Raw genomic sequence first — 23,179 nt, 5'->3', positions numbered from 1 at the left:
TAGGGTAACTAACTCATTCTGGCTTCAGAGTACTGTGCACCAAGCACAGCTGGCTGGGAGGTCAGGGACTGACCATCAGGTTGATCTGGCCCAAGATTTCTGGAAGATGTCTAAGGTTATGTGGCAGCCAGGAAAATCTCTATCAGGAGGCACAGTTGTCAGTCCAGCACTGTGGCCTTTTTTGATTTGTGACTCAGTCCCTGCCAGGACTGCTGCATCTACAGGATCACAGTAGTCTGGCATGGGTCTAAATCCAGGGAAGTCTGCTAATCAGAACCCTGTGAGTTCCAGAGATATGTGGTACAGTCAGGTTTCTTTGTTTTCTAGTTCAGTTTCTAGAAAGAACTTGTTTGCAATTATTAAAGCAGACTGTTGACACACGTGTTCGGTTGTAGATACTGTAAGCTAGTTGTTAAAAATGAGTGCTCACTGCTAAGGCTCTCCACTGTATTGTGGGGAATAAAATGGCTGATGGAATTCAAAGTGGATAAAGGGGAAAATGTCCCTAAGAGATTACAGAATGATGGGCTCCAAACTGGCCACTGTCTCTCAAGGAGTCACAGCAGACTGCTTAGTATTGGATGTCTGCCTAGGAAAAGCTGGTGAAATGCCAGAAATTATTAGGAAAAGACTAGGCAGGAAGCAGCCCTTGCACAAATTTTGTTGCATCAGCATCTGCAAATGTAGTGGAAAGGACAGCAAGGTTGCCTAACTCATGGAACAGTGAAAGGACAAAATACAAATGTTAGAGAATTCCTCAGAAAGACTGAACACCTTTCATTGTGTACAATAAGCTCTGTCAGAGCATCCAAATCTCTCAGATGCTCAGGTCTAAGGAGCTGCATTTGTAACTAATTCTGCATGTCATGGTATTGCAATGCTTTCTTTTGAACTGGTAGTGTTGCACTCATTGGGCCAGATTAGAAGATGTCTACCTTTGACATCTCTTTCTGATCAATAAACAGGAATTATCCCTTCTGGGAAGGAACCTCTTTCATTCTAATGTAAATAGTTCATTTCCTGTCATCAGCTGTGAAAGGAGTCTAGGTTTTAGTGTCCTGGCTATAGTGCAGATTTCTCATGCCAGATGAGACAACCAGCACCATGGCTGTTCATGCTTTTGCCGTCATTGGGGTGTATTGCTGCAGTACCCCTGTCTGTAATTCATGTTTGGATGAGGTTAATTTGCCCTTAATTTATGCGTATTAAAATATCTGTAACTGGTTGATTGCTGTAAGGCTCCAGTTCTGCTGACAGAACTGAGAGCATCTCTGCAAGCTTCACTCAGAGGGCAAGTTAGCTCATCCTGAAATAAACCTTGTAAATTATTACAGATGCCAAGGTAAAATGAGAGAAATAAATGCAAAATAAAAGAGAAAGAAAGGGATACTTATAGTGCTTGGTGATAGGATATAAGATGGAAACTCTGTAGTACTCAGTTCAAAAGTGCTGTAGCTAGGTTTTATTTACTAAAATTTGTTTTGCATAATCTGATATCACATCTCTGCTTTCAAAAGCCTAGTACCTGAAGTGAACTTTAGGCTGGCAATCATCCAGTTCACTGCAATTCCCAGGTACTGGTGTGGTACCTTGAGTTCAAAGTTTGTTTGTTTTCTTAGTCTTCCATGGCCCTGTGGTTTCTAGCACATTTTTCCTCTCCTTGGACATGTTGTGTAGCACGTATTTTTGGGATAGATTCAGACTGAGATTGTAATTATCCTACATACTTGTGGCCTGGCCTGGAATTATCCATCACAATACTGTCATGTGCTGGGCATTGACAATATACTTAAAAAGCTATTTTTTACATGATATAACTAGCATGATGGGTAATTTTCTTGTGGTATGAAGGAAAACTTGCCAATGCTTTCAGTTTCCAGAAGTTTGTTTATTTAGCAGAGGGTGCTGCGTTGTGCAGTCAGACAGTCGGAGCTGCACGTTCTTTACAGGTCCTTCTTTGCTGTATGGAAATGTGAGAAACAGCTGCTCACTTGGAAAATCTAAAAAGCTTTATTAAACCTTAACAAAAATACAACAAAGGACCGCATAAGGAAAAAGTTGCAGCACTGGGAACTGCCCATGTGCACACCACGCATCTGGTTCATCTTCAAGATGGATGCTCAGTCCTTTATACCCCTGGGGTTGTACCAGCCAGCCCTGGCCCCTCCCAAAGTCTGTCAGTCAGCTCTTCTTTGCCATTTATCAGTGCAGACTGCTTTCTTGTAACCTGACTGGAGGTCAGGTGTTGCCATGCCCACCCCCTGAGCACCAAGCTTTTCCATTCCCAGCTGCCCCATGCAGGGGACACGTGTGCAGCTTCTTTTACCTGTGCTAGACAGCCCCGGCTGTCTGATGGCAACAATACAGGGGGGAAAAGGGAACCATGGGGAGAACAGAGGACATCTAAACTACAATAACATAACTATACAGCACTAAAGCTTTTCTTAATAGTCACACAATAGGTATCTTTTAATTGCGAGAGCCAATCATCTCATCCATCTATAACAGGAAGAACTGGGTGAAGCAAATGATTTGCAAAGTATCACAATGCTACAAAGTAATAGCATGGTCTAATCCTTTCACCTCATTTCAGCTTCCCTTTCCAGTCCTCGTGGGAGACACTGGGCTCAGCATCCCCTTGCAGCTTCAGCTCCTGTAGTCAGGCACTCATCCCCCTTCAGATTCCTGTTTCACTCAGGCACCGTGGGATGGTGCTCTCACCTGCTTGGCGAAGGATTGCTGCTCTCCATTGCTGCTCTTCTTAACTTCTGCTTTTTAAATCACCCCAACTTTGTGGCAGCTTATTCGTGCTCTGCAGCGCTGCATGGGACACCTGCTCTGCATTGAGTTTCCTTCCCCAGGCTGTGATTCACTAAGATTCTCTTTCAGACAAACACATCTCCAAGCCGTGGTGCTTGGAGATTACTTGATTTCTGCATTTGAAAGGGCTTCTCTTAATGGTATAATGGTGACCTACTGGTTGCCTGTAAGATAATGCTTTTTTCAGCTGCTTGTGCTCAGCACATTGTCTGTGTCACCCAAAAACCCTACACAGTGGAGAGCAGAGACTGACAAAGCTGAGTATTCATACTTATTACATTGCTGAAGTCCCCACTAAGGCAAAAAAATTACCCAGTGAGATTTCAAGTAAGACAGATGAAAATGAGGAGAGGGGAAGAAAAAAGACACCAAGTAAAGACAGCTGAACAGAGTATCAGGACAGTCCACTAAAAGCTTATCTGCTACATTTTTGCCTGTTCCAATTACAGAGTTAGGAAATTTCCTCACAGTTTCAAAGATTCAAATTCTTGTGAAATTCCCATTTCTATACCTGGTGGAACAAAGTGGGCAGCAGTCATTGGTGCTGTGCTGGCCTGGCCTCATCAGTGACCAGCAAAAGTTACCTTGTGTCAATCAAGGAGCTACAGGCTCTGCAGGATCTGTTCTATACAACCCCTAAAGTCTGTGTATATCCCCATTCTTATGGGTGGGGTGTTTTCCTGTTTTTCCCTTGTAACTCCATGATAATAGATTTTTTTTAGACATACCATTTCAAATTACAAACCCTAGGTATTCCCTGGAAAACACCATTTCCCAGGCATCTCTTTTAGGATGTGTGGGACTAATGCTCTTTAGAACAACACTTTGTTAAGTGATGTTAAGTGCACAGCTGCCTCCTCCAGTCCCAGCCCAGGACCCCTGCCCAGCTGCTGGAGCCCTCCTGGACCTGGCTGCCACTTTCTTATGTGCAGATTGAGCCAGCAGCTGAGCCTGTATCCCAGAGGCACACACACAGTAGCTCTCCAATTAATGTGAGTGGTGAGGTCTTTTCTGCTCATGTTCTTCATGTTTGCTCTGTCAGGTTTGTGTCTCTTGTATATCTTGATTCTGGTTTCTCCTCCTTTGCCCATCTTATTCCAATGTCCCTGAACAGACCACCTTGCTGGAACAGACATTCTTATTCTCCAACGTGCTCTCATCCAAGTTCCCATCAAATGCCTCTTCTAACTGTTTGTTTTAGTTTGGGGACAGGTATCTTTTATTTCCTCTTGTGCTTTAGTAGGATATGTGGTGGATATTTCTCCCTCTGCTTTCTTAAAAGCAAATATGAAGAGTTTGTGTGTGCTGCCCAGGATTACTGCTCATGCTGTCTTGACTTCCTGGCTTGTGGAGGTATTTAGAAAACTTGGTTCTGAAATGCCTGACAAAGCTGCTTGAATTTATTGACAAACTTGTTTTTCCTCTACACACAGATCCTAATATGGTCAATGCAGGAGACATGAATGGTTCAGGCAACCTGATGGATTTTCTGGATGAGCCTTTTCCTGATGTTGGAACTTATGAGGATTTCCATACCATCGACTGGCTGCGGGAGAAATCGCGTGACACGGACCGCCACCGCAAGGTACCGGTGTCACAGCCTGGGCCACTGCCATCCTGGCAGTGACAAAAGCAGTGGTTTTCCAAAGTTACTGCTTCCTACCTTCTTGCATGACTTGAGGAGAACTTCTAAACATGTAGATGTGGGATGGGTTGAGGAGAACTTTTAAATATATGGACATGGGATGTCCTGAGTTTGTAAGTATTGAAAGGGCTGCTGCAACTTAATGAGCTGAGCATCTCTGAATAAATTACTAGGACTGAAGGAAGTAGGGAGTAGAGAAATGTTATGCGCCATTTAGGAGTTTAATTATTTTAAACTTTGTACTCTAAAACTGTCACCCTGAATCAACAGCACATCTACATGTGTGTTTAATTTCAGATTACAAGCAAAAGTAAAGAATCCATATGGGAGTTCATCAAGAGTTTGCTGGATGCCTGGTCAGGATGGGTTGTAATGCTTCTCATAGGACTACTGGCAGGTATGTATGTGTTAGTGCTGCAGCTGTGCCTGAAGCATCTCACTCCAGCTGCTGCACCACCATCTGCTTCTCTTTGTACTTCATTGTCTCTCCATTGATGTTTTTTGTTTTTAAGCTAGAAAGACAACTTTGCCTTCATGCAGTTATGATTCTAAATAAAAATACCCACTTGCAAAGTCTCCTTTTGAGTGCTGACCTAGAAAAAATGTTTTCACCATCAGAGAGATTTTTCTATTGCTTTGGGAAATCTGCATTTGAGTGCTTCATAACTCAATGGGCTGCTTTGACTTTCTGAATCTTCGCTTTGCAGAAGTCAATTTTATTTTTAGGATTTTTTTTCTTGTCATCACTTTAATTCTGCAAGTCAAAAATACGATGTGGGGAAAATATTGGTTGTGGACACTCAAAGGGGGGCTTTATAAACTGCTATTTCCTCTGGGTTATCTTCTTTATGTATGCATGAAGGCAAAATACAGATTCAGACTTGGGTTCAGATCTGCTTCCAGGCCAGACAGACATTACATATTCAGCAGCCTGCTCAAACTCACATGGCAAATTCATTAACTTCCTCAATTGTTCCTGTCTTCTCCTCAGTTTAGCACATCTTTCTGCTTGGAAAGCTCCACTTCTCTGACCCAGCTCAGACAGCTGCCGTTTTTTATGCTTTTTCAGTGATGTCAGGGTGCTCCTATGTCATGCTGCTTGGTGAAAGCACCATGTGAAGTTTCCCAGTTTCCAGGGGATGATGGGAATTTCCTGCTCAGCATCTGTCAAGTTAATATGTTCATTACAGTTGTTAGGAGCTTCAGAAGCACTGGTAAAGTTCTTGAGAAAACATTTCTGAAGTGACCTGTTTGGCAAATTATGTGATTTCATAGACATGTAATTGTTTCCACAAAAGATTGGTTGGGAGAATGAGATGGGAAGAGTCTGATAGATTGTGTACTGCAGGGCTGCTGAGTCCTGCCTGAAGGCCAGGGTTGGTCTCATCTGGGATGAAGAATTCTGCCTGCAAATGAAGTTAGAGCAAGCCCTTGAGGGCTCTAGTGACCTCAGTAATTCTCCCCTCACACAAAGAATGTGGTAAACATGCACACATTCCCATTTAAGTATAAACATCCCAGAAGGTTTTATTCAGTTCTAATTTGCAATGAAACCTCTTGCTGAAACCCTCAAGGCTGTTAAAAGCCAGAGTCACTGTCCTCTGATAAGCCCTAACACTGATATGCCCAGCCTGGGAATGGGGGTTGAGGGTCAGCTACAGCTGAGATCTGGCAGCTTTTGCAACCTTTCCAACAACAAGGGTGCAGACCAACATGTTTTACCTCAGAGAATCAAATCAAATTAGTCAGGTATCTTAACCAGATTTGGGGAGGGAGGAGATGGTGGTGCAGTCAAGAGGCACTTTGTGTTGTTTTCCTCTCTTTGTAAAATATTGCTTGTTCAGAGAAGAAAGTGGCATCTGTATGATCAGATGGGCTTGCATGGACCAGTCTGGCTCCCCCATGACCCCTGCTCTGCTGAACAGGCAGAAGCTACTCCTGCTCCAAGGGGAGCGGCCTGGCTCAGTGGATGGACCCTGGGTGAACCCTTGAGCAGCTGGGTCCAAGCATTACCAGAAGCAAGCAGAAAGCATGGCAAGGAGTGGGAGAGAAAGGGAGAAGTGGCAGCAGCAGTGCTCAGGACATCAGGGCCCCAGGGAGCATTCTGCTCCTGCTGTCCCTGTGCTGGCCATGGAGGACAGCAAGATGGGACTCTTGGGAAGAGGCTGCCAGGGGCTTCCACAAGTTTCCAAAAGCACTTGGGTCATTTACCCAGGCCCAGGAGTTTAAATGGAGTTAACTGATCTAGAAGCCTAAATCCCATCAATTTGGTAAACTTTATCTTTCAGATTTTGGAACACCTAAAAGGCTGCACCACTACTGCCAACACGATCCAACAAGGCCAAAAGGAGCAATCCTTGTTCTCCAGTGCATCTGTCCCTGGGCCCCGTTTCTCTGTGCATGTGTAGCTGCTTTGGACGAGTGAATATTGGTTCTGACTTGCTAGAAAAAATGGATTTTGGCCAGATTAGTTTTCAGTTGATTTGTGGGCTCAGCAGTGCTAGTCACAACAGAGCCATGAGCAAACAAAATATTGCTGATGGAGGCAGGAAGGAGAGGATCATCCTATTTGGCAGTATGATACCTATATCATATCATACCATACATCTATCTATCTATCTATCTATCTATCTAGCTATGTATTTTGTTGGTTTTGGACTGTCATCAAACCTGCCTCCTTTGTTAGTCCCAGAAAAGAGTAGGTGGGAAAGGGATGTCTGCAGGGGATTCTGCTCTGGCTTCCTGCTCACAGCAGTGCCAGCTTCAGGGTTACAGATAGCACCAATGTATATTGAGAATGTAACAGCAGCCACTGGGATCATATCATAGTTTCCTGTGTGAGGGTGGACACATAAATTAGCCTGAGCAGAGCCACTCACTGCCTCCAGTCTGTGGCAAGTACCCACAGGACCTTGAACATCAGGCTGGAGGGAGATGATGGTAAATGACACAGTCAAATGGCAGGAAGGGCACTGAGGAGCTCCTGGAAATGAGGCTTTGATAGCCAAAGCCTGCTAATTGCAGAGAAAAGGGAAGGGACAGTAAAACCCACAAATGTTTGCTGAAGACTGTTCAGGTGAAGACTGTTCACACAATGGTCTAGAAAAGATATTGAACTCTGCCTGGGCCTGTCTCAGTCAGAGTTTCCATGCTTTCCTCATATAAAGCAGTGCATGGAGAGTGAGCCTAAAAATTTACATATGGATGCCAAAATTTTAGGCATTTGTTTTTAAGGAACTCTTAATTTTTGCTGGGCCCGTCCTGCCTGCAGACCAGCGGCTGTTCCTAAGCCTAACCCTTACTACTGGCCAACTGAAAACATATGCTCTTGATAGATCATCAGGTGTCTGTGTTTTCTAAAGCTATGTTACAAAAAGTGCCATTATAGTAGTGCTGAAATGCTCTGAGGCTGAGGCTGGATGTGCAAGAATTCTCTTTGTAATTCTGTGCTGTACCACTTGGGTGATGCTGTTTTCTGACACAGGTGCATGAGGAAAACTATCTTTTCAAAGCAAGTCTTTAACATTCTCATTAGGGCACTGTAAAGGAAGAATTTGCCATCATCAACAGAAGGAAAAGGAGAGAGGTAAAAGGCTAATATCTAAAATGAAGTTCAGCATTGTCTGGCTTTGGAGTACTTCGTTATTTTCCTTCCAGGCAGGAGGTTACATGGAAGGGGAAACAAAATCAGCTCCTTTGATGGGAGAAGCAGGGAGATAAATTTATGCTCTGTTACAGTCTTGGCAGCCAAAATAAGCACAAGAAATTAAAAGCTTGAACTTGAGATGCTGAACTGTCTAGCACTTGCATTAATTTCACTTAAAGTTGCAAAAATTCAGAACTTGAAAAACTTCTAACTCTGGTCACATAGGTGATGAAGCATTCACTATTGCATTATTATCCTGGGTCTCCTTATGAATTTCTTCTCTTGAAGGCCAGTGTAGTAAATTGCATGTAGTAAAAAGCATTTTCCTCCTCAATCCCTAAGAATTTGGAAAAAGGGATTAGATCAGCTGCATAATTAAGCACATTGTCTTAGGTGCTGAGGTGGCTGTGAGCTTACTATATTAGAGAACTGAATGTTTGTTCTCCAGTGTGGTTATTAACTTTATTGGGGAAACATATTCAAAAGTCTGTCTTCCTTTGCACCTTTTGCTAGGTAGCATTAATATGCAGCTTAATATGGTTAAGTGTAAACTTTGAAGGTTACAGAGAATGTTAAAGATCCATCAAGAGGTGCAAGAGGCACAGCATTTGGTGCTCATGTCCAAGAGATGAAAATTCCTTGTTTCTGAAACTTTCAGAAAGTTGGAGGAGAATTTAGAGCTCACTGCAAAGCAGGAAGCTTTGCCTGCTGCTGTTGCCAGCAATGCAATGATTCATCATCATCTAGCAGGATGGTTCATTGTTTCCATAGAAACTTGGGAAAAATGGAAAAGAATAACCAAATTAAGGCAAGATCTTAATGAAGGAAAAGAATTGTTAAAGATATCATCACTCCCTTCCGCAGCCTTTATTTTTGTGTGTGTCATCCTCTCTAGTATATCTGTATAGTGCTTCAGATTATTTTTATACAACAGAAATTCTTCATTGCTACCCTGAGCACCTCTGCTTGCCAGTGTGGGGGCAAGTATCCTTCTTAAGGACACGTGGGTTTTTTATGGTCTTTGTAGGGAAAAAAAGGGGTCTTGAATTATTTGAAATGTGTTTTCCCCACTGTCTCTTTTACAGAAATGAACATCAGAAAACTTTATTTCCAGATGAAATAAACCAGCTCTTGGACTCACTTGTGTGCCCCAGCTGCTGGGGGAAAGGGAGCAGCCCCCACCTCTGCTTCATGTAATTGTATTCTTAGCAGAAGACACAAATCTATAAGTTTTGGAAACATAAAACCAAACCAGTTTGCATTTTACACAGTATTTTTCCCCAGTACATTGATATGCATTGATAAATTCTGTTCCAAATAATTAGCAGTCTCCTGGAATTTTATTAATGAGTATTTGTAAAAGTAATGATGACTTTTGCTTTCCATTGCATATGAGAGGGATCTGGAAAATGCTAAATGACTCTTCTGTCAGTTGGTGGTTGAATTCTTTCCAGAAAGTATGGATATAGGGACAGAACATAGGTCTGCCTCTCTGTGTTCTGGCTGCTCCCAGCCTCCCATTCCTGCTGCTCTTGCATTCCTGGGGACATATCCTGCTCTGAGGGTGCTGCTGCTGGGGCAGGTTGTTATTGCTGATGAGCGAATGACCTAGAGAAGCAGAAATTTTCTTTCTTTGTGTCTGTGTAGACACAAAGTTCACCTGTGTCTGTGCCTGGTGGCCAGCGGGTGTCACTGTAGCTCTGTGTAATTACCGGGGAGCAGCTGAAACAAGCGCTGTGGTGGACGGAGGACTTGAAGGATCATTTTATTCTGCATATCCAGATTGCTGATCACTGTACACACTTATCAAAAACCCCATTCTGTTAAGTTCATAAGTCAGAATTTGGCATTATGTTGTATCTATAACGAAATCATCCTTCTAAAAGGTTGCTGTGCTAGGACCAGTAAAGCTGTACACAAACATGGGTATCCTTCTCCTCCCTTACCCCTGAAGTACACAGTGAGGTTGAGATACACCGCGGTGATACACCAGGTGTGTGTATAGAGACCCTGCACGGTGTCCTCCCTCCCCATCTCAGCTGATGGGGAACCTGCCTGGGAGAGGCTGCAGGCCTGGCCTTGGTTATAGTTCCCCTCTTTGGCCATCAGTCAGTATGAAAATGATAATGTTTGAAATAAAAGCTTAGGAGAGAGCATTGAAGGTCAGAAAAACTTGCTATTGCCCCCAGTTCTTTGGCATGTTTGTGTTTATTGATGCAGAGAATGGTTTGGGTTGGAAGGGGCTGTTAAAGGCCATCCTGTCCAACCTGACCTTGAATGCTTCCAGGGATGGGGCATCCACCTCTCTGGGCAACCTGTTCCAGTGTTTCACCACCCTTGTTGTAAAAATATTTTTCCTTATACTTAGTCTAAATCACCCTCTCTTAGTTTAAAATTGTTAGCCCTGCCCTACTGCAAGAGGCCCTGATAGAAAATCTGTCCCCATCTTTCTGATAAGCCCCCTTCAGGTTCTGGGAGGCTGCTGGGAGGCTGCTTCTCCTCTGCAGAGTGAGAACACAGCCTTACATTGTGCCTGCTTACCCAAATCATGGCTTTTATTGTGTTATTAAAATTAGATATAGTGTCCTTGCAACTTGATTGTTTTTAATGCCAGCATTTCTTTTCCTACATTTCTTTTCCCAGGTACATTGGCTGGAGTGATAGATTTAGCTGTGGATTGGATGACAGACCTGAAGGAGGGTGTCTGCCTGTCTGCCTTCTGGTACAGCCATGAGCAGTGCTGCTGGACCTCCAATGAAACCACGTTCGATGACAGGGACAAGTGCCCCCAGTGGCAGAAATGGTCGGAGCTGCTCGTAAGCCAGTCCGAGGTATGGGGTGAGCTTGGGGGTCACGGCAGGCTGGGCAATGCCTTTCTTCATACTGGCTGATGGTCCCTCCAGAGAGCTGCTCTGAGAGAGAAAGTAATGAACTGAGCATACTGCAAAAAAAGACATTTCAACGAGCAATATCTGCCTGACTTGAAGGAGGTCCTGTGGTTTCAGTGCAATGGAAACTGGAAAACTGAGATTGCACTCTCTTTTTATCAGTATTAAACTAGAAGTGTTTCATAACATGCATAGTATAATCACCAGGAGACCTGAGCTGCATTTTCTTTTTTTCCTTTTAAACATAATTTTATGAGACAAAAAAAAAAAGATGAGCACTGACAAATACATTTGTGAGGATATTTTTGGGATTGCAGATGGGGTTTTATGTATTCTGATACAGGGAGCTGCATGAGAACTGCTTGTTTATCCCTTGCAATCAGTCTCTCTATGACACATCAAGAAACTTAGCTAGCACCAAATCTGGGGAAAGAGTGGGCTCCCTGGGGGTCACCAGAGTGAAGGATTTGCAGGGCTGTTGGACAGGAAGGGAAAAAGCTGATCTGGACAGACATAAAACTTATATTTTCAGATTTTTTTCCCTTGCACTTTTTTTTTTTATCATTGTAGTAATTTTAAATACAAAGAATACTGTTTCAAAGCAACATAGGTGAAAGTTTCATTTTGAAAACAATAAAAAGAAGCCTTTCTGTACTCCATTTGGCAGATAATAGCTGTAAAAAAACCCCAAAAAACACATTTCATTTTCAACCTAAGTTATTTAATGTATTGAATAATATTGATTCCTTCACAACTCAAATATTTGGCAGAATTATTGTCCCCCTTCTTCCTTATTTCTGACTTGAATTTGATGAAAACTGAATATGATGAGTGGGTGGGTGATCTGGAATGGTTGTCTCAGATCTTCCCCCCAGTGTGGAGGTTGTCTGGTCCTGCAGACAGTGTTTAAGGACACCTTCATTGCCAGGCAAGTGTGTCATTCATGCTCCTTTCAGTGCTGCTTTAGCTTTACAGGACAAGAAGTACAAGGTGGGAGTGCCTGTGCGTATGTATAGCTCAATTTTCTCTAGTTCTAATTAACCCCAGGGGAAGCAGTGGGGTGCTCACTGTCCCTGCATATTCTCACCACATGATCAGAGACAAAAATCTCTCAGCCAGGTTGCCAGTCACAGTGCTAAGCTTCCCTTTGCCAGAGGTTTGCTAGCTTCACCCTGGTCTTCATTAACAGATGTTTGGGGTGGCTGGGTCTTTGTGAACATGAGAAATATTACTCTGATATAAAGCTACAGCATGGGGCTGATGTAATGTAAGAGAACCAAAAAAAAAAAAAAACAAACCCAAAACAAAAGAAAAACCCCCAAACAAACAAACAAAATAAAAAAAACCCAAACCAAACAAAAAACCAAAGACCAAAACAAAATGTGGGAAGGGAAAAAAGAGGATACTGTTAAAATTATTAGGGGATTTGGAAATCCTGTCCATGTGTTTGTCATTCTGTTACTTTGGCTGGAATATAGGAAAGATGCATGTCCTTGAGAAAATGTATTGCTTTCTTCTGCTTCTCAAAACCAGCAGTCATGACTGTTGTGTGCTGTGGCCTTTAGAAAAGCCATCAGCCAGGTGAGCACTGTGAAACTTCACTCATTTTGTGTTCAAATTGAGCTTCTCACCTCCTGCTGTACTGTCACAGTAGGACAAAGAAGAAAAGGTTCATCTTGGCTTAGTTTTAGTTACTTTCCTAAAACAAATGTGCCTCTAAGATCTGTGGGTTCCTGAGGGTCTGCTGGAGGCTGTAAATATTATTAATATATCTGTCTGTTACTGTTACACTGAAATTGCAGGGAAAGCCCAATAAAAATGTGAATTTGGAAAGGAAAAATTCAGTTTTGTTCAAAAGCCCTCTGTTCAAAAGGCTTATGATATGGGCAAGTTTTGTGCTGTATGGTTCCTGTAGAGGTAGAGGATTTTAGGAGGTATCAAAATACACTGAATTTGACTGAGTTTCAGAATAATTTTGCTGGGATTTTCCCCATGTTTCACTTTGTGCCTGACATTTACAGAAGAGCCCTATAAAACAACAGTGCTCATTGGAGCACAATTTAGGCAAAAAGTATTTGGAGCAGTTTCCCTAAAGGTACTCTGGTCTGACATGCCTTCTTTTTTTATGTATAACTGTGATTCTTTCCTGTCATAGCCAACTAACTTTGACATTTTGAGGACTGAGATTTAGATCAGTTCTTCTTTGTGGTTTTGCCAATTTATGGCTGTGATAAACCCTGTACATACATTTTCATGGAGAATTGTGACTTTTCCTATGGCATCTCTTGAAAAATGTTTCTATTCTAGTGCTCCCATAAAATGAGCCCAAGGCAGAGGGTTGCTATCAATTATTATGGAAAACATAATAGCCCATTAGACACCTACCAAGCTATGTTTTCTTCCCTAATCAGTGTTTTGTCGGCCAAATATCCTTCACCCTTCTGGTCTTGAACTACTTTGGAAGAGGAGGTGTGAGGGTTTTTTGGTGTGAGGAAGTTTCAAAAGCTCAAATTCACTGGCAGATCAAAAGGTCATCAGATGTCACTGGTGATCTGGACTTTCCCTGTTCTGCAGATTGAGTTTGGCCCCAGTCCAGCTTCACTGGAGCTGAGGACCCCATTTTTGATGGCTTACACATGTCCAGTGTAAGGATAGAGGTTTTGATGGCTGGACACATGTCCAGGGCAGAGGAAAGGACCCCATGTCTTCCATGGATTGTGACACTGGATCCAGCAATGGACTGAATTCCTATCCCAAGCCTTCTGGATTTTCTGTCATGAAGCTGAGGGCTGCAGGACAAGGAAGCCTCTCCAAACCTGGAACCCACTTCTCAGTTTTGCAGCCTTGAACCTGCCAGTCCTGAGGATGCACCCTGCTGTAACATCCATAGGAGAGAGTCTGCAAACTGTGAGATCCCCATCGAGTCAGAGCAGGGCTCTGGGCCTCTGCAGTAACCACACATTGGAGAGCATCCTGAGGGATGAGGTTTATTTCAGTGGTCTGAGTTTGTGAGGGTTGTTTTCAATTGTGTTCCATTTGTATCTAAACTGGACTGACACCAGATCTGAAATATTGCTTGGTCTTGCAAACTAAAATACAAAATTTTGCTCAGTTTTCCTTCTTGCTCCATTACTATTGCTTCCAGGGTGAGTCTTTTGAGCTGCCATGGGAAAGGTCATAGCAGGATCAGCTCTGCTGGTGATCTGCTTCAGCCTCTGACTCCAGTGTACATGCTCAAGACTTTCACTGATTCAGAGCCTTAGTAATGGCATGTAATGGATGAGAAATGAACCATTTGCTGTAGTGAGTTACTGCTACTTCACTTCCCAAAGGTTTTCATATTATTAATCATTAGACACTGTTACAGTTGAACCTGCAGAATGCCAGATATCTGGCAAATGTAACAATGAAAGTTGTCCCAAGGGATAAGATTGAACTGGCCATACAGACTCTTGTGGGGTCCTGCCACAGCACTGTAGGTGTATGTGTGACTGCAGTAACGAGCTGACAGAGTTTTCTTATGACTTCTGAGATGCAAAAGAAGAAGAAGAAGTAAAAGGAAACAAAGTTAATTTTTCTCCAGTGAATTTAAAAGCAAAACTACAGTTTCTACTCAACCTTAGAAGGGCCAAATTTTTGTAATGGTGTTGGCCTTCTTTGGAGGTATTCCAGGTTCACACTGACAGGAGGATTTTGCCCTGAGGCAAGATATCCAGAGTTTTCTCTAGAGGAAGAGTAAATATTGTCATAGCTGTTTGTAATTGAAAGCACTAGGAGAAGACATTCACAAGACTGTCTTCAGCTGTAGCAACAAAGGCCCTTGGTTACCACAGCCAGATGTCAATCACTGCCAGTGTGGGATCCATGACTGCTCAGTCTCAGGGCACTGGAGGATAGCACTGTATTGCTTCAGCATTCTGCTGTCATCAGCAAAGCCAGCTGCTCACTTCAGCAAGCACCAGCTTAACAAACTGCCCTTCTTCCAGATACATCCATTAGGATAAGGGTTAGTGGTGTCCTTACTGAATTTTCATTTGGACACACCTGGAAAATGAAGCTAGCAAACATCCATGCTGTTAAAAGTTGATTCCTTGCAGATTTGAAAACAGGGAGACTTTTCATCTCTTAGTTTTTGTGACTGGGAACAAGGTTTGGCCAGCTCTGTTAACTGATACAATTGATTAATGCCTGTTTTCCTACTTGATTTATCATAATGTTGATATCCAGGCTGCCGTCCTGCAGAGCAGAGGCAGGGGCCCTGATGCTCCTGAGCAGCTGGGATTGCATCCGGTAGGAAGAGTTCACTTAGAGGTGAAGGATTCATACCAATTCATGCACTGAGCTCCATCTCAGTTTTTTATTCTCTAGTGTCATGTTGCTACAGGATATTGTTTGAAGGCTTAAGCTCCTTGTATTGATTTGATGCTGCTGAGTAGATTCTCTTTTGTCCATGTAGGTGGGTTTTTGAAATTTATCTAAAAAAAAATATGCATGTGAAGAGGCAGAGGTATTCCAAGGCAGATTTTAACAAAGGTTTTGACTTGACCATTGAAAAATGGTAGAAACTTGAAGGTTACTATTGACTACGCTTTCACCAGGGCACTACACAGTCAACCATTGCTAATGATCATTAGCATTCTCATTCTGTTAGAAAAGTAAAGCTATTCAGTCTGAAGATAGTAATTTTTGCCCTAATATTTTAAAATCATTCCAGTCAGTAATAAGCCTGAGGTGTGTGAGTGGGTTCTGCCAAGCTATGCTGTTTCCAAATTATTTTCAACCTTATCGTGGACAGCACTATATAGAAATAAATTATTTTTGTATGGTTTTACCCTTCCTGTTTGTGAACTGGACTTGCTACTGATGTACACAGGGATGTTGTCTGAAAAATCAGCATCTGCATGGAGAACTGGCCTTTGAATACCAGCCCTCAGAAAAATTCCTAGCAGGGTCTCATTCCTTGTCCCCCACCATGGGATGAACATAGCAGATTCCTTCATTAGATGGCTTTTCATTACCTCTTGCTTTTGTCCTTATGATGCATTTGTTTGATGTTTTGGAACTTTATGTGGGTTAGTTGGATTTTTTAGTGCTTGAAAGATGCTCAGTTTAAGGTATTTGGATCCCTTGCAAACAGACTGTGTGGACTGGGTTAGTTATTTATTAGTATGCTGCTTCTTTCCATGAGTAATAAAATTGTTGGAGTATATAAAACTACTTGTCCTTCCTGAGGAAAAGCAGCACTTACCATGTAAATGAAAAATTAGGCTCCATGCCATCATGATCACTAGTAGAAGTGTGAGATTTGCCAATCCGCGTTTGTCTAACAATGTTTGTTACTGTTATTTTTCTAGGGTGCAAGTGCTTACATTCTAAACTATTTTCTGTACATTATGTGGGCTCTATGTTTTGCTTTCCTGGCAGTCTCCCTGGTCAGAGTGTTTGCTCCTTATGCCTGTGGCTCTGGAATCCCAGAGGTGAGTTTCCCTTTGTGCATGAATATCCAAAAAAACCCAAACCACAACAACAAAAAAATTACTGCATTTTCCCATACCAGAACTGTACTATGAGATAGCATAGCAACAAAGAAAATTGTCTTTCCATCTCATCTGCCTTCATTCCTTTTTTTATGCTTTTATGGTGATCATCTAAGTTTTTCATAGTAAAAAGCGTTCATGTGTCACTGTGACAGGTTAATGCATGTAGTTGTTCTTTGCCAGAGCGTGAATTAAAAATCAACATCTCCAAGAGACATACTCACTAGAAGATTATAGAGAATTTTCCTAGGATGAAATTACTTGGGCCAGTTACAAAACCAGTTACTTTCTAGGCTAGACTCTAAATAAAAGTGAAATAAAAAGAAGAGGGTGGGCTACAAAGCTAAGGTTTCCTAAACTGCTGAAGATGCCCATCATTTGGGATGCCTAAAAAGTGTCTGGTGCACGTATTTTGCAAATTGTTTTACTAAAGACAGAGTAATGTGCATTGTGCCAGCATGACAACATTATAGCAGCCAAAATATCTACTTGGTTTTCAATATTTTACATATTGAGCCTCAGTCCATATTTAAGCTGTAAAATGAAGAACCTTGTAATTCAACCAGCAGAGTTATTAAAAGTCTTTGAAATCAGGGCAGTGTCTTGTTAAAAGTGCTATGGAACTACTGGAATTATTGTTTAGGAATGTGGCAGACAGAATTAACAGCCCAAAGCTTAGAAATCTTGGCATACTTTTGTTCTTGATCTGTAAGAAAAGCATCCAAATGTTTCAAAAAAACTCACCACAAATAATTTAAAATATTTGAATAATTTACATGTTTGAAAGTAGTTATGTGAGTCTTTGTTATGTGTTTGATATATTTGTGGTTTTAAAAAGTTCTCATAGTTAACTACAATGCCAGTTTCCAAGTGGTAAATCCCTCGTGTGAGGTGAGGCTCAGCTCCAGCCCATTTGCATGCCTAGAGTCCAAACCCAAATCCCACCCTGCAGCTTTTGTGTCATGCACATGCATTGTGCTCTCTGAGCCACTCACTAGCAAAATTAAGACAAAATGTGTAGAAATATGATCTTTTGGACTTTCTCATTTCATAATATGTGCATGTTTTTATGGCACAGTGATTCCAAGTATCTAGAACGTTTTTTGTGCATTTTATCTGGAAAAAGTCTGTTGTTGTTTATTTGCTTTTTTTCTGCTTTGTTAAACTCAAATCCAGCTTAACTCTGATCTTGTAAGCCAAGGAGATATGTAAGAGTTTCATATTTCTATTGATCTCTGTGAGAGTCCTTAGTGCCTGTTATGGGGACCACCCGTAACAGCAGTAAAAGTGTGGTCTGCTTAACCCCTGCTCAGATATTGCTGTGGGAAAGCTGCCCTACCTACAGTTGCTTTCTCTCCATCACTGTCTCTTTTCAAGCAGTCTGCAACTTTTTAAACTCTGCTGGAGTTTTAACTCCATTTGAAAGTTCAGTGTAGAAAAGGATTCTTCATCTTTTCAACATGTTCTTCCTGCTTTCCAGATAAAAACCATCTTGAGTGGGTTCATTATTAGGGGCTACCTGGGAAAATGGACACTTTTAATCAAAACAGTCACCTTGGTTCTGGTGGTGTCTTCAGGCCTCAGCCTTGGGAAAGAGGGCCCATTAGTCCATGTGGCCTGTTGCTGTGGAAACTTCTTCAGCAGCCTTTTCTCTAAGTACAGCAAGAATGAAGGAAAGAGAAGAGAGGTGAGTTTGGCTCATAAATTTTTAATTTCCCTGTCTGGATACTCAGGGTTTCAAACAACTCATGCCTTCTATGTAAACATTTGCTTTGTAGGTACTTTCAGCTGCAGCCGCTGCAGGAGTTTCAGTTGCCTTTGGGGCTCCAATTGGAGGTGTGCTTTTTAGTCTGGAAGAGGTGAGACCTGGCAGTTCACTTGCTTCAGTAAATATATTTCAATTTGATACCTTTCTCCAAGACTACTTATTATTTTTCAAATATTTATGTGCTTATTTTTTACCCTATAACAAAAATAATCTATGATTTCCAGTAATAAGAAATTACCAGGTATTTTAGCATAATCTGAGTAGCAGAAGGGTACTGGCTTTCTGAAAACAAATTAGATGACTCAGTATGGAAATATATCCCTCTGCTGAGGTTTCTCCAGCCTCTAGCTAGCTAATGCATGGACCAAGCTGTCAAGCATTTCTTATACTCTCTAGGCAGCAACTCTGGATTTAAATTTATGAATTTTAAACTAGTTCCTACCTCTTATGAAATCTGAAAGTGCCTTTTCTGATATCTTTGTGAACATGTTCAGGCTGTGGTAAGGTCTAGTGCTTACAGTAAGATCAAATGAAACAGATGGTGGTGGTAGTTAAAGGAAGCACCCTCTGTGACACTTAGTGAAATGTTTATGGTCTTTGCTTGGTTTTAGGTGAGCTACTACTTTCCCCTGAAGACCCTCTGGAGGTCATTTTTTGCTGCTCTGGTGGCTGCCTTCACGCTGAGGTCCATCAATCCTTTTGGAAACAGCCGGCTGGTGCTGTTCTATGTGGAGTACCACACCCCCTGGTACATGGCCGAGCTCTTCCCCTTCATCCTGCTCGGCGTCTTCGGGGGCCTCTGGGGGACCCTCTTCATCCGGTGCAACATCGCCTGGTGCAGGAGGAGGAAAACCACCAGGCTTGGGAAATACCCAGTGCTGGAGGTGATTGTGATAACAGCCATCACTGCCATCATCGCCTACCCCAACCCCTACACGCGCAGGAGCACCAGCGAGCTCATCTCCGAGCTCTTCAACGACTGCGGGGCCCTGGAGTCCTCGCAGCTCTGCGACTACATCAACGACCCCAACATGACCCGGCCTGTGGATGACATTCCCGACAGACCTGCTGGCCCTGGGGTCTACTCTGCCATGTGGCAGCTGGCCTTGGCTTTGGTGTTCAAAATTGTCATCACCATATTCACTTTCGGCATGAAGGTAAATCGGAGCACGGGCGCAGATGGGTTGCCATGGGCTCTCTGTGGCTCTGACCTGCACCAGCCACGGGGCTGTCCCTGAGGTGGAGGTGGTGCTGGCTCCTCTCCCTGCCAGCACCGTCCCTGTGGCAGCACAGGACTGAGCCATGCTTTTCCACCTTCCAGTCTTCTGTGGTTTTGTTAAGTGAAAATGAAATCGGTGTGGAAATTTAAACCCGCTGTTGCCAATAAGCAATTTCAAGATGATTCCCACTGCAGCTGTTTTTTAGCTCTCTCATGGATATGGGCTATTTACATTGTTGTTTGTCTTGTTGGATTAATGTCTTAATGTGCCTCAAGGTAGCTATACTCAAGGAAGTAATAATTTTAAATTTACTATTTTACACATTTAGAGCATCACAGAAATATAAAAGTGCCTGAAAAGGTCTATTTTTGAATATTTTTAAGCACTGTAGTTCGGAAAAAATGGAGAATGAATGAGAAGACTAACTGATGTGTCATTTGAATATTCTGGATTTGCAACTTTTTCCTTCAGCAACTCCTTCTCCCATAAATGAGTGATGAAAAGTCCAAGAACAATTTATCCAAGCTTTCCATATATACCAAGCTGTTTGTGGTGAACTCTATATATCTGATTAATAGACCACATAAAAAACAGGTTCTGTCTGTCTACAGCTCCCATTATCTGAGCATTTATTTGTGGATCTGGTGACTGCAGACAATGAGAAGCTTTTCTTAGTTATACACTATATTTTATACCATGCTCAAAACTACAGTATCTCATCTTTCTCTTAAACACTACACTTGAAGTGAGTGTAGCCTTTCACTCTAGAAACCGATTTATGGCTGCCAGCCCTTTGTTTTGCTTGTTCATGAAAAGCTTTGGTTCTTTATTCAGAATGTGATTCTTTATTTATCCTATATATTTAAAAATTGTTAGAAGCAATTGACAGTTTCAACCGGTCTGTAAAAGAACAGACCAAATAGCTTTACCTACTAAATCTAGAAGACTCAACTGAGCTGCATCAGCAAAGTTAGCACAGTGTGGTGGGGGCTGTAGCACCCACTGTTATCAGCCCTAGATGCCTCTGGGCTGTGCTGATGAGGTGATTAGTTAAGTTCTCTAGGAGGCTCATGGTATATTTTCAGACTTGAAATGATATGATAGTCTTTCCTTTCTGAAAACAGCAAAAGCTGCATACAAGCCCTTGTCACAGATCTGAGTTGTCTTCTCCAGCAGGAAATATATCTCTAACTTGCTGGTGCACTTGACATCTAAGTGGAAATTTCCTAAGAGGAAATGCACTTATCCAAGGCAAAGTACATTTTCATTCTCTTTTTTTTTTCCCTCCATTCTCATTTAAGTACTGTTTTTGATGATTTGTGACTTTTCTGAATAGCAAACAAAGTTATGATTCACAGAGCTTCCTGGAAAATATATTGTAAACTGAGATGGAGAATTAGTTGCCCCTGAGCAGTCAGCCTCCTTTCTCTGAATTTTTATTCTTCATTTGACATTTAATTTAAAATCTAGTCTGATTTAGCCTGAAAAAGTAGTAATAAAACCATAAAGTGCTCCATCTGATAGAGGGTGAAATCATGATGTTATTTTCAGTTAAGCTTATTCTCAAGCCTATGACAGAACCATCAGCAGCTCCTGACCTCCTGCTGAGAAAGCAATAAAGGCAAAGCCAGGAACGTCTTGACTTCAAAAGCAAACTATTATTCAGAAACAGCATTTATCTCCCTAATTCAGTGGGATGCAGCAGATAGGATTCAAAATTTCTTTAAAAAATGCACTAACATTTTATAAAGCTATTAATACACGTGCAGCCACATAAACTCAGTCACTGCAGAAAACTGTGTCAGACCACGGGGATCAGCCCTGTAGGCTGCCATAAGGCTATGGAAACTTGGTTCTCTTGCTGTTAATTAAAATTGTTTGATACTTGCCATTTTTGTCAAGGTGCTCATGTGTCTGTATTTCATTCCAGATCCCTTCAGGCCTTTTTATTCCTAGCATGGCTGTTGGAGCCATAGCTGGCAGGATGGTTGGGATTGGAGTGGAGCAGCTGGCATACCACCACCATGACTGGATCATCTTCAGGAACTGGTGCAGACCTGGGGCAGACTGTGTCACACCAGGCCTTTATGCCATGGTGGGAGCAGCAGCTTGCTTGGGTAGGGTCTCTGCTGGTCATTGGTTTGGGTGTGACCAACACTGGTGCTTGGGGACATGCTGTGGAGGGCCCTGGGTTGGTGTTAGCTGCTTGTGTTGGCATTTCTGGGTGCAACAGAAGTTGAAATCAAGACATGATGGGCTAAAGAATGGGCAGCTTCCTCTACTGGTTGCTCCAGTGATCTGCCAGATAGTCAGCAACAGGAAGGCTTGCAGTCATCGATGTCTACTCCTTGTAGTCTGCCAAAAGCAGAGAAAAGGAAAGAACAAATTGAAGTTAGGCTGCAGGTTTCCAAGCAGGAGTACTTTTGCTTGCATTTTTTCCATTTGATGTAATGAAATTCACTGTAACTGGACTAAAGCTACTTGCTTGTTTAGACTGTGCTCTCTCTCAGTGCAGGAAGAAAACATCCCAGTTTTTGCTAAATTTTAAGCTACACAGAGGCAAAAATTCTGAGTCTTATTGGCTGCGTGTCGTGCTATGGTCAACTGAGCTGTGTTTTGGTTTACATTTTGATCATAAGCCAATGCTGGATTACACTCAATCAATAGGATTTATTGGATATAACAGCAGTGATCTGTTAACTATTAAAGCAAAATCATTGGAAAATACCTCACATATTAAATTTCTAGCCATAGATACAAGAAGAATGTTACAAGCATACCATCTGAGCATGTTTTTACCTGATCATATCTTTCCCCTCGTGTACTTGCATATTCTATCTCCTTTTGTTGCTGTTATTGATACCATCATCAGTGTATGAAAAAATAGTGGAGAGGCATAACACACCAGTAATGTGACTGGGTAGGTTGGAAATGAAGATGTACTCAAGGAAGAGCTGGAAAAATTTCAGATTTGGATGCTCATATTGGAAAAGCAGGATCATTTGTGTGATCAATATAGAGGAAGGAAGGGTGGGATTTTCTTGAAAATTTAATGTCTGTAATGTGAATATCAACACCTGAGCTTAACTGTCTTGATATCCCTCACAGTCAAAACAGAAAAATGAGGTATGGGAAAGATCAGTCTCATCTGCCAATACACATCCAATACCCCTCACAGTCAAAACAGAAAAATGAGGTATGGGAAAGATCAGTCTCATCTGCCAATACACATCCAAAACCAGGCAAATGAACAGATGAATTTGGCCTCAAAAGGGCCTGGTTTTATCTAGAGGTTATAAAGGCAATCTGGGTCATCCCTTTGGATGTGAACACCCACTGCAGTGAAGACAGTTTAAAAAAAGTTGGGATGAATTTTACGGTCCAAACAAGTAAAGCACTTCCTCTTTACAGTAAATGATCTTAATATTCATTAAATAAATAATGCACAAAATTTGGCTATGATGTTGCAGATGATGTGCTAGTCAGCATAGAATTATAGAAGCATAGAATATTCTGAGTTGGAAGGGACCAATCAGGATCATCAAGTCCAAATCCTGCCCATGCATGGACCACCCCAAAAATCACACCATGGGCCCAAGAGAATTGTCCAAATACCTCTTGACCTCTGTCAGGCTTGGTGCTTTGACCATTTCCC

The 23,179-nt window shown here is 42.1% G+C and overlaps 1 protein-coding gene across 2 annotated transcripts in view; it reads left to right on the top strand.

Annotated features, from left to right (window-relative positions):
* Positions 1-23,179, top strand: part of CLCN4 (chloride voltage-gated channel 4) — a 44,623-nt gene that overhangs the window by 9,450 nt on the left and 11,994 nt on the right. For both annotated transcript variants that reach the window (XM_054518512.1, XM_036402860.2), the window contains exons 2-9: positions 4,254-4,405; positions 4,763-4,862; positions 10,755-10,942; positions 16,354-16,476; positions 18,017-18,223; positions 18,315-18,395; positions 18,916-19,461; positions 21,455-21,641. In XM_054518512.1, coding sequence (XP_054374487.1) covers positions 4,262-4,405; positions 4,763-4,862; positions 10,755-10,942; positions 16,354-16,476; positions 18,017-18,223; positions 18,315-18,395; positions 18,916-19,461; positions 21,455-21,641 — 1,576 coding nt within the window. In that variant the 5' untranslated portion in view covers positions 4,254-4,261. The remainder of the gene's footprint in view (positions 1-4,253; positions 4,406-4,762; positions 4,863-10,754; positions 10,943-16,353; positions 16,477-18,016; positions 18,224-18,314; positions 18,396-18,915; positions 19,462-21,454; positions 21,642-23,179) is intronic.

Source organism: Molothrus ater, chromosome 2, assembly GCF_012460135.2.
Source record: "Molothrus ater isolate BHLD 08-10-18 breed brown headed cowbird chromosome 2, BPBGC_Mater_1.1, whole genome shotgun sequence".
NCBI classification, from domain to species: Eukaryota; Metazoa; Chordata; class Aves; order Passeriformes; family Icteridae; genus Molothrus; species Molothrus ater.
Note: the sequence above shows the minus strand (reverse complement) of the source record. Positions and strands in the feature narration are given on the sequence as shown.